This window comes from Mauremys mutica, chromosome 10 (genome assembly GCF_020497125.1).
Source record: "Mauremys mutica isolate MM-2020 ecotype Southern chromosome 10, ASM2049712v1, whole genome shotgun sequence".
Lineage (NCBI taxonomy): Eukaryota > Metazoa > Chordata > Testudines > Geoemydidae > Mauremys > Mauremys mutica.
Window position 1 is genome coordinate 46,309,952 of NC_059081.1, and position 17,529 is coordinate 46,327,480.

At 37.1% G+C, this 17,529-nt stretch overlaps 1 protein-coding gene across 4 annotated transcripts in view; it reads right to left on the bottom strand.

Annotated features, from left to right (window-relative positions):
• Positions 1 to 17,529, bottom strand: part of NCKAP1 (NCK associated protein 1) — a 113,142-nt gene that overhangs the window by 70,556 nt on the left and 25,057 nt on the right. For 2 of the 4 annotated variants that reach the window (XM_045032662.1, XM_045032660.1), the window contains 2 exons: positions 1,576 to 1,662; positions 1,277 to 1,333 (listed from right to left, as the gene is read on the bottom strand). In XM_045032662.1, coding sequence (XP_044888597.1) covers positions 1,277 to 1,333; positions 1,576 to 1,662 — 144 coding nt within the window. Of the gene's footprint in view, positions 1 to 1,276; positions 1,334 to 1,575; positions 1,669 to 17,529 lie in introns of all 4 variants that reach the window. The other 2 variants (XM_045032661.1, XM_045032659.1) reach the window with 1 other exon arrangement.

The following is a 17,529-nucleotide window of genomic DNA, read 5'->3' on the forward strand; positions in this document are numbered from 1 at the left end:
ATTTACAGAAAACTATCCACAATAATGCCCACATCTCTTTATTGAGTGGTAACAGCTAATTTTGATGCCATCATTTTGTATGTATAGTTGGGATTCTTTTTTCCAATGTGCATTATTTTGCACTGATCAACACTGAATATCATCTCCCTTTTTGTTCCCCAGCCATCCAGTTTTGTGAGATCCCTTGGTAACTCTTCCTAGTCAACTTTGGATTTAATTATTTTGAGTAATATTGTACCATTTGGAAATTATGCCATCTCACTATTCACCCTCTTTTCCATATTATTTACGAATATGTTGATCAGTGCAGACTCTTGATGGACCCCACTATATACTGCTCACCATTGTGAAAACTGATCATGTATATTCCTACCCTTTGCTTCCCATCTTTTAATAAGTTACTGATCCATGAGAGGACGTTTTGGCTTATTCCATGACTGCTTACTTTGCTTAAGAGCCTTTGGTGGTCAAAGGCAATGTACTTGGAGTGAGGTCAGCGTACTTAAAGGGGCAATGCACATCTCTCGCACACAGGGGGTGTGTGTGCGCGCGCGCCATGCTGTCTCCCCCTCCCTCCATTTGTGCTGACTTGTAGAGTGTAAGGCTACATTAACAACGAGTTAACCCTTGAGGGCTCAGCCAATTGCTAGTTCATCTTTTAGCAGTAAGGCATTCCCTGGAAAATATCCCACCCACTTCATGACCTCAAACAAGCTTCACAATCATCATCCCTGTGTACCAGTATTAAATTGTTTAAAAAACTTATATTGTGTGTGCAGCTCTAAGCCTTCAGCTGACAATTAACCAAGTATCCACAGCAGACAATGAACTTGTAGAATCAGCATGACAAGAGATATGCAGCTATGTATTAGTGGCTGACAATGCTGTAGCTACTACTCCAAAGTGGTCTTGTTAAAAAGTAAGCTAGTCTTAAATACCTTCGCAGTTAAGCTGGGGGCATAATAAAGATCCATGATTTAAAATAAAATTAGCCTGACTAGGTCATACACAAGCCTACAGTCATAAAACCATGCTATAATTATCTAACAAATGTTTTTGTTAATATATCAATTTTCTAGCTTTTGTAACTATTCTAAAGCATATTAAAATTCTAAAAAGTTAGTTATACTTATAAATGTATGAAAATGGTGAAGGATTTTGCAGAAACTGAGTGAACGCAAAAATATTTCTTGTTTTCTATATGTAGCTACCATTTTTAGTTTCTAATGGTATTTGAAATCTTATTTAAAATATTTTGTAAAAATCAGAAACTTACAATATCAAAGAAGACTTGGCAAACATCAACAGTATTCAGCAGCTCACAAACGTGGTCCTTACAAAAGAAAAATCCTTTATTTTAGTTTAGAAATCTTAAACAACTATGTCAATATATATTGCCAAAGAAATAGAACACATTTTGAGTCTATAAAACACAAAACTAGAAAAGCAGCTATTTCATTATACGTGATATACTACTGCAAAAATAGGTTTGATAAGAGACCTATTTGATAGGACACATGAATTACTGCAAAATCAATCCTAATAGTCATCTGAGTTGCATTTGCCAAGCCCTACCTTAAATTCCATAACATCAACAAATGTGAAGTAATACAAAGCCAGATTCTTCAGAATCTCTGATTTTTCCTTCTGTAGCTGAGCAAGCTGTTGCTGTAAAAGAAAACACAAATGCATGTATGCTGTTCTCACCAGATTATTAAAAAAACTAGCTAGAAAAAAATGACAGCAATAAAATACCTGTGAGGCGCAGATGAACTACTAAGGTTGCTATGCAAGAAAATGGTTTTTTTCTATGACTGAGGTTCTTTTGCATTTGTTAGGTTTTTTTGTAGACAGAGTAATACAAAACTCTAAAGACTGACCACTTTAATAGCCACTAGCTATCATTAATTTTAAGATTAAAGCCAAATTAGTACACATTAGTATTGAAGTCATTGTTTAGTGCAGCTTGAGACAAAATTGGGAAATGTTAAGAAGTGTTAACATGTGTAATTAGCAAAGGCACAACAGTACATGAGCACAAGTCAGTATGACAAAAATAATGACAGATTACTTGAGGTGGGAGGAAAGGTGGCAGAATTTACAAGTTTTACTACAGAAAAAACAATTTGCTTTTAAATTCTGAACTTACCAAAAAGAATATCCAGGCAAAGCCACGTTAAGCATGCAAAATAAAATGTAGATACAAACATAAAATACAGTAACGGTTCTTTGACTAGTTCCATAGAAACACAATACATTAAAACGAACGCAACAAAAAAACCCCAAAGAAATGAAAAAGAAGCAAAACACTAGCATTAGACACTGGTGGATAAATGGAAGAGGCAAATGTGAATACAAAGGCATAAAAGTAATTCACGTTAACTGATTTTTTTTAATTGAGACAATGACAGCTAGCTGTATTTTCACAGAATTTTTTTAAAATGATTTTCAGGCTTGTCAAAATTAACTCTAGTAATGATCATAATAAATAACTGTAGCTCACAAGTATAACAAAACTTGTCGTCAGTTACTTAGCAGATGCTCTGTTCTCCCATATTACAGCCTCTCATCGCATTTCTGGGTCCAGTTATGTTATGACATCAGAATTCCAATTAATCATAGTTTAAGTTGTGACTTGAATTTTAAATACACCAAAGCAATCTTGAGACTCAAAAAAAAAACTCAAAAAATCCATAACATTTGAAAATAAAGACAGCTTAAATTACCATTTAAGGTAACCCAGCACCATTATATTTTCCTCCTTGGTGTAAACTAATCTTTAAAAGGGAGGGGAAAGATCACTTCAAGATTGGCTAATACGTCTTGAACTGATATAGAGAATGAGAACTTAACACCCTCACTACTTTTACTCTTTTTTTTAGATGTTGCACAGTCAGACTAGGGAAGACCATCTACTCATTCCACAAAGGTGCACACTACACCACTTACTCACACATACACATTGTATGGTATAGTCCCCCACATATATCTGGCAATTTATTTTTGAACTTTGCTTCATCGAAGATAAGTCTCTTTTCTCTGCATTTTAAAGTGAGGCACTGGTCATTAGCCACAAGATTCCAATTACAGTCAGTAGGAATTTTTATCCATGTTTCCTCCTATCAACTACTTCAAGGCCTAAATCCCCCAATCCTGAAAGACTTTTGCACATACTTAAATTTAAGCTCATGCACAAGCTTTAGCCTGTAAGGCCTGAGCCTGCAATGTTTGCCCAAGGTGGTTTTTCAATTTCTTTTACATCACCCACTCGAAGATTAGACAAAGAATAGCTACTACAAATAACCAATTTTTTATGTGACTGGCATATTGTATGTCTATCTTTTGTCCTTGCTGTTCTTTTCAATTTCATGAGACTGATGTGGAACAGAATCAGTTTCCCAAACACACACCTGAAGAGAAGTGTTCTCCTTCAATCCTCAGCTTGAATTCTCTGCTTACTTCTCATACAAATACTCAAAACCATCCCAGCCTCATGTTTAAAAGGTACATGAGCACCAGCAATCATTCATGCAGTTTCACAAGCTCATGTGGGTCTCCTCATTTCTCCATTAAAAATATAATCATAAATTCTAATGGCTTAGCTCAGCCATCTTCTCCAAAGAAACAACCCCTTAGGATTTTCGGCACTGCTTTCGTAGGCCACAGTTGTCATAACATGAAAATCCCATATCAAAGTTATTTGGTTTTATTCCTCCTCCTGACATCACAATTTTTTTAAATAGCTAACTTGATTTTTAAAAACCTCCCTTTTTAACAAAGTGTACAAATGACTGAACCAAAAAAGATTTGTTTCTGTTGTCGCTTTAACTATCGCAGGATACACGTCTGAGTGGATATGCTTGAGAAGTCACTTCATCTCATTTCAATGACCGCAAGCTACATGAATCTTGACTAGGAAAGCTGCAATTCAGAAATAAGTGTACACTATACATTGCACCAACAACTGCATTCTCCCCTCCTCGGACGGTGTGGGGGGAAGGGAAGGATAGAGTCAGACAGATTGGAAAACAGATCCAATCGTCCAAAACAGATCCAAACTGGCCCCAAGGGTCAGTACTGGGCCCAGTCCTATTTAACATACTCATAAATGATCTGGAAAAAGGGGTAAACAGTGAGGTGGCAAAATTTGCAGATGATACAAAACTACTCAAGATAGTTATGTCCCAGGTAGATTGTGAAGAGCTACAAAAGGATCTCTCAAAACAGGGTGACTGGGCAACAAAATGGCAGATGAAATTCAATATTGATAAATGCAAAGTAATGTACATTGGAAAACAATCCCAACTATATGTAGAAAATGATGAGGTCTAAATTAGCTGTTACAACTCAAGAAAGATCTTGGAGTCACTGTGGATAGTTCTCTGAAAACATCCACTCAATATGCAGCAGCCGTCAAAAAAGCAAACAGACTGTTGAGAATCATTAAGGGATAGATAATAAGACAGAAAATATCATATAGCCTCTATATAAATCCATGAATACTGTGTGCAGATGTGATCTCAAAAAGATACATTGGAATTCAGAAAAGGGCAACAAAAATGATTGGGTGTATGGAATAGCTGCCGTCTGAGGAGAGATTAATAAAACTGGAACTTTTCAGCTTGGAAAAGAGATGACTAAGGGGGAGAATATGATAGAGGTCTAAAAATCATGACTGGTGTAGAGAACGAAAATAAGCAAGTGTTATTTACACCTTCTCATAACACAACAGGGGGTCACCAAATGAAATTAATAGGCAGCAGGTTTTAAACAAACAAAAGGAAGTATTTTTCTGCACAATGCAGTCAACCAGTGGAACTCCTTGCCAGAGGATGTTGTGAAGGCCAAGACTATAACAGGGTTTAAAAAGAAAAACAAAACAACAACAAAAAAACTAGATAACTCCTAGAAGGATAGGTCCATCAATGGCTATTAGCCAGGATGGGCACGGATGGTGTCCCTAGCCTCTGTCTGCCAAAAGCAGGGAATGGGCGACAGGGAATGGATCACTTGATGATTACCTTTTCTGTTCATTCCCTTTGGGGTACCTGGCATTGGCCACTGTTGGAAGACAGGATACTAGGCTAGATGGACCTTTGGTCTGACCCAGTATGGCTGTTCTTATGTTCTTAAAAAGAACCCGATCTCTCATACTGACCAACTTTGTGAAGCATTAAAGATAGTTATTTAAAGAAACTTAAGTTGCATATCATGTATCGCATTGCATTACCAGAAACAAACACCTAAAGAATGTCAAATTAAAATATATGTATTGATATCAAACCAAATACTTTTCAACCCAGAATTTAAGTACAAGTAGAACACACCTCATCTAATAAAAAAAATCAGCACTAAATCCAAAACAGCATAATTTTAATCAGCACATTTTTAATACCAAAGAGACGGAAGATTATAATAATTATGCTTAATAGGGATGGCACACAAAATGTAACAGCTCTGTTGTAATAACAGTGATTTTGTTTTTTTAATATAGAGATATGAGAGAGACACCTCGAGCGAGCGCGCTTTTGCTGCAATTCCATCAGATCTCAAACTAAGCAGGGTTTGAAGCTACGAAGGTATACATAGGTGTTACTGCAAGTGGCACTGGTGATTCAGCAATTACTTTTCCCTCTAACTCTACTGAGCCAATATCTCAATACTGTGTAAAGAAGATAAGATTAAGTACAGCTGGAGGTGCTATGGGGATGAGACAAACTATGGGAACCTCCAGAGTTATTGGAAATCCCATAGTGCTTTTTTGCATAAGAAGAGAAGCTGGGGGCTGTTACATTCCGCACACATTAGTTCCTTCTTCAGAACAGCTCTAAATTGTCATGGAAGCATTTTCATCCCAGCATTGGTTTCATTTCAGCAACACATAAAGATGACTAATATGCCCTGGAACCCTTTGGGATGCTCTAGGATATACTTAAAGCAGGATATTAAATAAGCACAAGATGCCAAGAAATATGTACTCTAAATCGCCTAGAATACAATGGTGATAACTTTAATTTTCAAAACAGAAGTTTGAAGACAGCTAAAAAACAAAGCTGATATTATGTAGCGTCTTAGTCATTTACTTGGGTTTTCAGCACTCAGGAATGTGGGTGTAGTTCTTTCCACACCCGTGCAACAAAGTTTTTCCACTACTAATTTCTAAGCAGCTGCTGAAGAGCAATATTTAATGCCATCTTCAGTGTCAGTTTTGTACTTTGCAAATGTAGCTGATTTGCACAAACCCATAATGCTCATTTAGGAAGCTTTGAATATTTCTGCTTTCCAATAAATAGTGTAGTCATACACAGTTTGGAGAGCAGAAACAGAATAAGTTCAAAACTTCAGAAAGAACAATTCCAACTACAGATAATCATAATGGCTTCTTGACTGAAACACTACAAAACACTGTATTTCAAAATATTTTAAAATAGTTCAAAATATATAAACCAGGAGAGAAAGTATTCTTGAGGAACAGAGAACATGTGAAGTAAGAGACTATACTAGGGTTCAATAGTAAGAAGAAAAATGCAAGGATTTTAGTACAGAAGTTTGAACACAAAAAAAAAAAATCAAGAAAAAGTCACCTGCATCTGTTACCTAAAGTCTTCATCTGATCTACAATCATGTTGGAGGAAGAGCTTTGAAGCAGTTAGCCACTGGCACTGATTTCAATGCTATCAAAGTAAGGTCAATGCTGAAAGTTTTGGGGAACGGCATCCTTTATTCTTTAATAGCTATTCACGATTTGATTGTCCACTTAGAAGTCTGATGGAACATTTGTGCTCCTTGATTTGTTCTACACTAGGAACTTCTTTTCGTGATAGCGTGATTCATCTTCATATGCTAAATGACTAGCTAGTCATAAGAAAACATTTTCCTGACCTCTCTTTTCCTCCCTCTCACTTCAAGCAACTAACCCAGGATACAAAAAAAAAAAATCACTCTTTTCCTCTCCAAAATGCTTTGTTAGGGCACTAGATCAGCTAGACTGGTCCTACTAAGTCTCCATGGTCAAATTAATAGTTTTAAAATCCAGAAGGGATCATTATGATTATCTACTCTGACCTCCTGCATAACAGGCCACAGAACCTCTCCCAGGAATTTCTGCAGGAAGGCCATAACTTCTGTTTATTATCTGCATTTCTGCAGCACTCAGAAACCCTAGTCACGGACCAGGTCCCCAACGTGCTAGATGCTGTACAAAAACAGAAGAGACTGTTCCTGCCCCAAAGAACTCACAATCTGAGTATAAGACAAAAGACAACAGACTGATACAGATAGAAAGACAAGAGAGTACAAGAAACTAATGAGACAATATTGGTCAGGATGACAGACAATGGTCTAAACACACCAACAATTGAACCATTTTCCAATTTTTTAGTGGTATCATGGTAAAGGAGACTTTTAAGGAAAAATTTCAAAGATGACAATAAGGTAACTTAGTGGATGTTTACAGGGACCTCCAAGCCTGGGGGGAAAGCATTAAGGTACTTGTCTGAAGATTTAACAAGCAGGCAATGGAGGCTGACATCATGAACCAATCTGAGGCAGGAGCCAATATTCTGACAGTGAACCAGAAATGACTGGTAAAGTTGGCCATGAAAGGCCAGGAAGGGCCTTGAAAATGAATAAAAGCAGCTTATGTTTGGTGTGAAAGAGAAGGGGAAGCCAGTGAAGGGATGCAAAGAACAGGGTGACAAGGTCAAAGCACCAGGAAGGTATTTCTTAGAAAGACCAATCTTGATTCAAAGACTTCAAGTGAAGTCCTGAGTACCGCATCCTGAGTAATTTGCTCCAATGTTTATTTATCCTCATGTTAAAAGTTTGTGCCTTTTTCTAGTTTGAATTTATCTAGCTTTAGCTCCCAACTATTGGAACTTGCTATGCCTCTTTCTGCTAGAATAAGCAGCCATCTACTATCAGAAATCCTTCCCCGCCGTAGGTGTGACAGATATGACCAACACAGGCATATATTTTAGACTATTGCATCAACTTTATAAATGTTATCTTCACCTCTGTGAGTCAGACTGAATTGCAACTCCATGAGGGAGGTTTGCTGAACTATAATCAGTGAGAAACAATTACTGCAAACCCTGGGACCAGTATAAAACTCTAATGAGGTACCACCATTTGGAGATCTGTGCATGTATTAGGTAAGACTGAGCCTGAGGGGAGTAAGAAAGGCTTTTGGTATAAAGGGCCAGCCTAAACTGACTGCGTAGGCTTTTGATCAGAAAACTGACATGAAACTTTAACCAAGAATGTACACTCTGCTAAGGGTTTGAAGGACTTTGACACCTACCAGATCCCCAACATGGAAGATGGGGGACCTCTTGTAAGTTTAATATGTGTTTTGACTTTGTTTTATTATATGATTTCTGTAATGCTTTGGTCCTTACATAAATTTGCTCTATTTTTTGAAAGCTGTTGGTAAGCCACTATCATTGTCCCTGGAGAAACAGTGAAAACGCAGGTGCTGAGCTAGATCAGACCTGTTGGGAAATACACAGTGCATAGCAAGAGAAAGAGCAAGCTAAATCCCCAGTCTGGAGGGAGAGAGTCATGGGACTTTCCTCATACAGGCACTGGCTTGATACTTGAGACATAAAGGTGGCAATGCTTGAGGAAACCACCGTGGAGTCAAAGGTGCAGTTACCCCAAAACTGTGACAGTGTGACAGACACCGCAATTCAAGGTCCCTCTTAACCTCTGCAAACTTTTTAGTTTATCCAAGAGCTTTCTTAAGGTTCTCCCTTAAGTCAAAAATACAAAAGACATTTAATGAAGTAAAGGACATACAGGAAGTAGGCAGAAGGTATTTTCAGTGGAAGGCCCCATAGCTCCCAAATTCTCCCCAGTTGATGCAAAACTTCTATTCAACCAAACTTGTTTAGGAACCGTCAATTTAGTTGGGGTAAGATGGTACGCTCATGTTTTAGACATATGTCTCTGGATACCTGAACAGTTAGAATTACAATGTTGGATTATGCAGTGTAGTCATAGCCATGTAGGTCCCAGGATATTAGACAGAAGGTAGGTTATGTAGTATCTTTTACTGGACCACAGTGTCTGGAGTGGCTCACAACCATGAGTGCCTACCTCTGGGCAGACACCTCAAGCTTTGGTGGTATGTTCCATAACTAGATTTCACCAAGCCAGTGACAAATGGGAACTCTTGGATCACTGTAACAGTCTTAGCATGGAATCATAGTCCCCTTAGATTCTCCCCCATCTTGCCACCCAGGCAAGCTGGACTTAGTGATAAATGTGATTTTTGGTGTAAATGGCCATTTAAGTACGATAAGAAATGTATTTACTAACTACACTGAAATAAGTTTCAGCTGTAGCAAGAACTTTGCTATTCAACTGCAATGGCATAATGAACATAAGCACATTCTACTCCCAACAGCGACGGGCAATCTAGATAGCTGGCACCTACGTAGAAATTAGTTCAGGTATCCAAGACTGATGCATCTTCTTAGTACTGCAGAGGAAGAGCATTACAAATCATGGGTGGTGGTAGGATAACAATCATGTCACTTTAATCTGCAGCAAATTCCCTCTATGAGGGGAGTGCTGCATCAATGGACTTTAGAATATCAATTCCAATTCAATACTAATTTGGCACTACAATCTACATAAGTTTGTCCAAGCATAAGAGACAAACTATTTAGTTACATGTCTGAGGAAGGAATGATATGCCCCAAGGCAGGGCTTCATCCTGGAAAAGGAGTTTTAGACCATTCCTGATCTAGTAGCAATTTATGTAGTACAATGCCAAGCTCTTTGCAGTTATAAGGCCGCAATGATCAGTCTGGGAAAGAGGGTTTCTCATAGCTGCGAGAGATACAACACTCCACAGAAAATGGGGAAAGAAAAGCAAGTTTTTGGTAAACTTAATGTTAATCCTTTTGACATTTCAAACTGGAATTGCTTCTTTCCTAGAGAGCAGCTTGCCCCAGTGTTTATGTTGTGTGTGCATATTGATTGTTTCCTCACGAGCAAGCAACTTTTCTTAAAAACATAAAACAAAAACAAGTACCACCAAAAAAACAAACAAAAAAACCAAACACACACACACACACTTCTTGGAATTTGCCAGTATGTGAAGCAGCTAGGTAAGTTACGCTCTGAGCCTCTCACCCATAACCCAATTTTTTTTAATGATATTTGAATTACCATTATATATGCTAAAGTACTAAAAAATTTCACCGATTTCAAAATTTCTCTTTATGCATTGCATTGCCTTCAGGGAATCTTAGTGGTAAATCTGAAAAGCAAATGAAGGGCTGAAGTGATACATATTATTCAGGTAAGTATTTTGTACAAGAAAGATGTGTTTATTAAAAGTATCTATACCTCAAGAAGTTCAGTTAACATAATGGCTACTTGGCAACTATACAATGTTGTTTTAAGTACTGCATTGAACATGGAAGCATGTAAGTGGTTTATCAGTACAGTGTGATAAAGTCTTCAACTAAGTTAGATCTCTGGATGTCTTATGCTAGGGCCTTGGCCTTTTGTCTCAGGATGATCATTGCTATCAAACCAGTAGGTCATGAAGTGGAATAGAAGAGAAGAGAATCACCTAGCTCAGTAGTTCTCAACCAGGGTTAAGTGTACCCCTGGGGGTAAGCAGAGTTCTTCGGGGGGCCATCAACTCATCTAGATATTTACAACAGGCTACATAAAAAGCACTAGCAAAGTCAGTACAAACTAAAATTTCATACAGACAATGACTTGTTTGTACTGTTCTATATACACTATATACTGAAATGTAAGTACAATGTTTATATTCCAATTGATTTATTTTATAATTATTTGGTAAAAATTAGAACCTAAACAATTTTTCAGTAGTACTATGCTGTGACACCTTTGCATTTTTATGTCTGATTATAAGCAAGTAGTTTTTAAGTGATGTGAAACTTGAGGGGTAGGCAAGACAAATCAGACTTCTGAACGAGGTACAGTAGTCTGGAAAGGTTGAGAGCCACTGACCTAGCTGCCCGAACAACAACATATGCACTGAACTACAACTGGAAGAAAAATCAGTAGTGGTGACAAAGGAAGTGGGACATCTTTCAATATTTTGTATCTATTGTCAGAAATGGGCCTGTTCAAGGCACACGGTCATTATTCATTATTAACACCACCACTACTATAGTGTAACAAGAACATGATAAGAAAATGAATGATATACATCAGTAATAGTCAGCATATTGAAATCCTGCTTACTTATTCAGGTCAGTATTTAACAGGTTTCAGGAACACTACATCTCAACTGTTTTAAATTACTGAATCAATTAAAATAATTAAATTTAAAGTTAAATGTAAAGCTTATCTAATACATGGCAACTACCATTTTGAAGAAGAGAAAATATAGCAACATTTTTAGCACCCACTCACACATCCTGAAATAAATTAGACACACACAGACACAGAAACAGACACACACTATCCTCATCAGGTTATATTCCACACATTTCAAGAAAGCGGCCCTATCCCATTCAGGCTGAAAATCTTTTCTTGCTTGGCCTTGAATCTCAAAAGACTTTACCCTGTGGTTCTGGTAAGCCCTGCCTCCTCTACTGTGTTACGTAAAAAGGGTAAACAGAGGAACAGCAGAAGCAAGCTGTGAAACATTGCCTTCTAGGAAGTTAGGTGTGTGCCAAGAACAACGCCAAGGGGGTGAGACAGATATTAACTTAATTTTCCAGTCATGCAAGATGGCTGAAAAGACACATGCTCACAGCTATTCAAACCCATAGGAACCATTGAAAATTACACAGGTATTTCTATCCTTGGCATTTCTAATGCATCAATTAAATAAAAGTTGTGTAACAGTTTACTAAGCTGCTCGCTTCACTAGTTACTGGCTAAAATCTCAATGCGTACTGAAATAAGGACACACTTTCTCTATAAAAGACTTTCCAATATAATCAATAGGAAACTGTTATCCACTTTGAGATCCCTTCAGTTTCCTCAATTTGAGAAACAATGTGAAAGATGTGAGTAATTATAAGGATCTCCCCTATGGAGTTTAGCAGAACGGCATGGAGGTTGGATCCATTACACACAATCAGATGCAGAATTAAAAGGGATATCCTTGGAGGTAGGAGGATCATTCAGATCCCACCTTGACTCCACAAGAACTTGGGGAGAAGTTGTCAAAAGGAAGCTAAGCTTCAGTAGGTTCATTTTCCAATTTCATCAGTTTGGTGGCAGGTCTTCAACCAGCACTAAGGAAGTAAAGAGGATAGGTAAAAATAGAGCCAGAAACTGCTATACTTTTTATTTTTTTGGTGGGGGAGGGGAGGAGGTGTAAAAATATACAGGGCTAACTTAAAAAAAAATATCCCTCATTTAAACACCCAAGATGTTGAGTGCTTAGCTCTTTCGAAAATCTGGCCCAAAAATACCAAGTCCCACTACAGTGGAATTTTGCTATTGAATTCAATGCAGCCAGGATTTCACCTGAAGGTCTATCTAGTCCAATGAATTTTTTAAATATTTGTAATTTCAATCAAGACACAGGAAAACAGAAAAACTGAATTTTATTCAATCAGAAAATGGCATTAGTTATCAGCTTGATATACAACAGCAGTTAAAGTAAGAAAGATAGGCTTGTTTATAAAAGAGAGACTACTGTGACACCTGATAGCACTACTCCAATACATGATGATAAAAATCATAATGACTAGTTATGGCTCTAACATCTAGAGACTCAAGAGTATGAATTTGCTTGTTCAGATCAAATGCAACAAGTAAGGTTCCCAATCGTACATCAGGTCCTGTATAACTGTCACTCTTGCATGGCTTTGGAATGGTACAGAAATTACAGCTTTAGGTTCTCGCTCAGATATCAGTAACTGGGCAGTCATTTGAAGCTTCTCACCACCAGAACCCCTTACCTATATTTCCACTAGGAAACAAGTGTCATATGCAGGCTAGCCTAACTACCCACTGCTAGAGTTCGTAGTGCATCATTACTGCCAGTCTTAAAAGGGACATAAACTAGAAAGTCTGTAATTTAAAAAAAATAAGTTAAGACTACACATATATTACACATACCTCAGACTCCCTCTCCCAGTTAATGTTTTTAAATCATATTTCTTTTATCTATTGCTGTGTAAAATGCCAATAGGAATGTGACCATAAAGGCAAAATTATTAGACTACTTAAAGGTGCTGTCAAATGCACAAAATGTGGGAATAAAAAATAATTCTCACTAATCTTTATTATAGTCTGTTATATATATAAAAAAGATGAAAGGTGTTCAGGCAGAAGAACAATTTTATAATTGGTGTATCCTTTTTAAAAGCATGCCCAATGAGCATTGATTTTTCAGCAAACTAACAATAGCTTCCAAATGTTGCCCAAGTCTGTCCAAGGATTTTGACTCATATCTATCTCCTAGTTCCAAGTAGGTGTCAGCTTGCTTAAAAAAATGAAGACTACTGCGTACTCAGCTACTAAATATCATCCACCACCCCCTTCTGTAAGCTCTCTGTAATGAATGTCATGCAAGAGAGGGTACAGGTGTATTGCTATTCTCACCACCTAGCTAGTCTCACCAGTAATCTTGCGAAATATGCCCTAGTAGAGAGATCCAAAAAAAAATTTCAGACGCACTGGAATAAAATCTTTCCCTAATCATCCTCACTTGGTTACAGGTTATCACTTCTTCAGATGAAGAAGGAGGGTTAAGTTGCTTATAGTTTTTTGCCATTTCCTGTATTCTCTTTTTGTGAATGTGAAACACCTCAGAAAAATCCCAGCCTAGAGGGTTTATAAGGCTAGCATTTCAATTTCTGTACCAACCACTGTTATTTACATGATAATGCAGTCAAAGACTTTTCATACTAGATATGTCATGCTCAATTTTCATTGGCAGATTGATATCAAACTATTCTAAAAAGTAGAAAGCAAAGTGATGAGAACATCAAGACTTATGTCTAACGTAATAAACCATAAAAAAGTTTAGAAATGAGAAAGAATGGGTGTGATGTTTGTGATTGATGAGAGTATGGCTAAAGGGTAGAAACAAATGTCACTGGATTCTTAAGAAGGGAGCATGTGGAGTTATGTATTGGGGGGGTGTTTGGTTTGTTATAATCTAGAATTATTTTGGAAGCTAGGCAGGGCACCTGGTAATTTGGTTCTTCAGAAAACCTGCTGCCACACTTTATTTTTTGACTTTCATAATATTGGATTAATTAGGCTTTTTTTTCCTCATTCTAATTCTAGTAAATATGAAGTTGTTAACTCATACTGAAATGCGTGATTAGCATTTAGTGATACCTGACAGCGTATGAATTATTTAACACAGCCTGCCTAAAGTTTAAGGAAGTGGTACGAAACCAGCGAATGAATAAAGAAGGGTCTGAATAAAAATGTAAACGTTGTCAACAATCAAGTTGAAAAATAAAGATTCACAATCATTTCAGTGGCTGCAAAAATTTAGTCTTGTATTCTTCAAGACATTCCCATCAATAAAATTAAGTCTAGTGAGATTCAAGAGCAGAACACTGAGTGAGACATTTTCAATGCTGCTAACTTTATCAAAACTTTGCAATGATGACAATTTAAGTCAGATTCCAGGCCTTCCAGCAGCTCTTCAGAAACCTTGTCTGTTCATCTTTGACACCAAAAAATGGCAAAGATAATTCAGAGACTATGCCATTAAAAACAACTGAAAGGCAGACAAACTTGAGTTGCAACCTTCTTATTCTATCCTTGCCTTCAATATAGCACACAGCGAGGAATTTATAAAGCAATGATTGCAGCATTTCACCTTCGCTCCACTAATCTAGAAAGATTTTAACTCTCGTATCCACTTGACGCTGCAAGTGAAGAAAGAGCAACAACTAATTAAAAGACGCAATAACACTGAAGTGAGGTGACTGGCTGAACATGAAAAATGCCAAGGAAAGAGTGTTTCCACTTACTGCTATTAATTCTATGTGTAAAAAGAAAGGCATAGAATATTGTGACCAAATAGCTGAAAATGCCAGAGACACATGCAAAGAAGAGAAAGATGATCTTTTCCATTGTATAAGAAAATGCGGGTTCCTATATTTCAAGCATTTCAAAGTGAAGATCTAGATTTCTATACCTAAAGCATGTTTCTAAAGGAGGCTGTGTCATAGTTTACTGCATCAAGATGGTGCGAAAAAACTGAATTCAGAATCATGAGTTTTAAGACCCCATACTGCTGTCCATCCGCAGTTCAGCATCAATTGAGTATTTTTAGTACACTTCAACTGACTTGGTTAAAACTTTACATACATTATGGTAGGTACTAAAATGAAAACAAGTTGGTAAGTGATTAATATCTTAGGGCAGACAGAAAAAGTGGTAGGCCTTACTAGTTACTGGACTGAGACTATCAAATTCTTAAATTTTACTGAGAATTATATGCTATTATTTTGAATTAAGGGTGAAGAATAAACAGTGAATCAAATTATATGATGATTCAAGATTCATATTGTATTTGTTTAATTAAATTTGTGGGTTTTTCAATTTCTCATTTTGTCTTTAATCTGAATTATAGGAATGGGAGGGTGTGGTTCTGTGGCCTGCAATGTGCAAGAGGTCAGACTAGATGATCATGGTGGTCTATTCTGGCCTTAAAGTTTAGGAGTCTAAAAGTGGTTTTTTTCCCCCTCAGATTGTGAAAACAAAACTGCCAACACGAACTGAATGCTCATGATTTTCTGACTACACAAACTTACTCAAATGGCAATTTCATCTGCTGACAGACAATAGTAGTATCAAATTCAAAGGTCTGGATGCATTGCACTGAACAGTGGTAATTGCTACGCTTGAAACTGGAAAAATTCAAGTCTCTATGAAAAGCTGGTAGGAGCTCTTGTTACATATGTTAAGATCACTTAACTGTTGTCCCTCTAATAATGCTCAATAGAATTTTACTTAATGATTCTTCTGTGCCAGTAAACTCCTTGTCCCTTGCGGGTCTTTGAACATCTGCTTCCTTAGCAGAGAACCTCGTCAGTGTGCTCTGCTACTGTAACGTCCACTGGTCCTTGAGTTGGGAGGAGGAAGAGGAAGGAGGGAAATCTGGCCCCTTCCGGCTTCCCACTGAGTCAGACATTCTTAAATTTTAAAGAGGTTTCATTTGTGAACAAAAAAATAGTTCCTTCAAAATAAGGGATGCATTGCATCCAACACAGAAACTTGATTTTGGCCTTCTTAGGTCCGTGTCTTTGTGGTAAAAACCTCCTTTCTGCAACTCTGAAGTTTCTATATCACACAGATGCTAAAATATCAATTAAAAACACCCTCCAAAATTAATTTTAGGTAGGTAACTGTCTGGTGTTCTGATCATAGAGGCAGAACTTCTGAAGATGAGAAAAAGTGCAAACTACTGCGAGAACAACAGTTAAATATCCTTAAGCACTAGAATACAGATTCATCTTTAGAAGATGTGAGGAGGATATATTGTAAATAATGTAATTTTCTTTCAAGGATAATGAGAAAAGGATGAAGAATTTACTCTCTCCATATACAGCCAGGATGATATAATGACCTCACCCTAAAATCATTATAGAGATTGTCACAAAATGGAAAGTCAACAAGCTCAAGTTTTTTACAAAACTGTGCTTGTTAAAATATTTCAGCCAGCTCTAATCTACATATTTGATCTTCAGAGAACCAACTTCTTGAGTGTATAACTATCTAAAATCTAATTCAAATATACCCAGGTATGACAATCCACAGAGGCTATTTGCAAGAGTGTTTTAACTGAAGTTCATTTCTTGTGCTCAATACCTAGCAATGTGCCATTTTATTTTTAATAGGCGATGAGCTGTAATAAAACGTTGAGAATTATAGAGGTTTCACTGGACCTGGTTTAAGAAAAATGTAGGTATATTTTTACTTTTTACATAAGTCTAAGACAGATGTTTTCATATATGTTACTGAAAGACAAAAATTCAATACATGAAGATAAGCAATCTTAAGAATGGTAAACAATGCAAACATATTCAAGAATACAAAAGCAGCAAAGAGTCTTGTGGCACCTTATAGACTAACAGACATTGGAGCATGAGCTTTCGTGGGTGAATATCCACTTCGTCGGATGCATGTATTCACCCACGAAAGCTCATGCTCCAATGTCTGTTAGTCTATAAGGTGCCACAAGACACTCTGCTGCTTTTACAGATCCAGACTAACACGGCTACCCCTCTGATACTAAGAATACATAAGAATGCATTGCTGTGCTTAAATAAAAAAGTTTCCTTATTTAAAAAGAAAATGCACTTTTATAGGTTTTTGTTGGCTTTGCTAGAGATACTACTTGGGACCACTAAGAGCTACTGTTAGCACAAACCATAAAAGGAAAGAACTAGATGCAGCTTAAGGCTGCCAAAATGGAAACTGCAGAAACAGAAGAATGCTCTAAGTGAGCCTAAATAATTGTCTTGAAAATGGGAGTTCTCAAGCAGTCATCAAATAGTTGCATGCATGAAACATGCAAACCCATTACCTACCTTCCTTTCCTCTTTT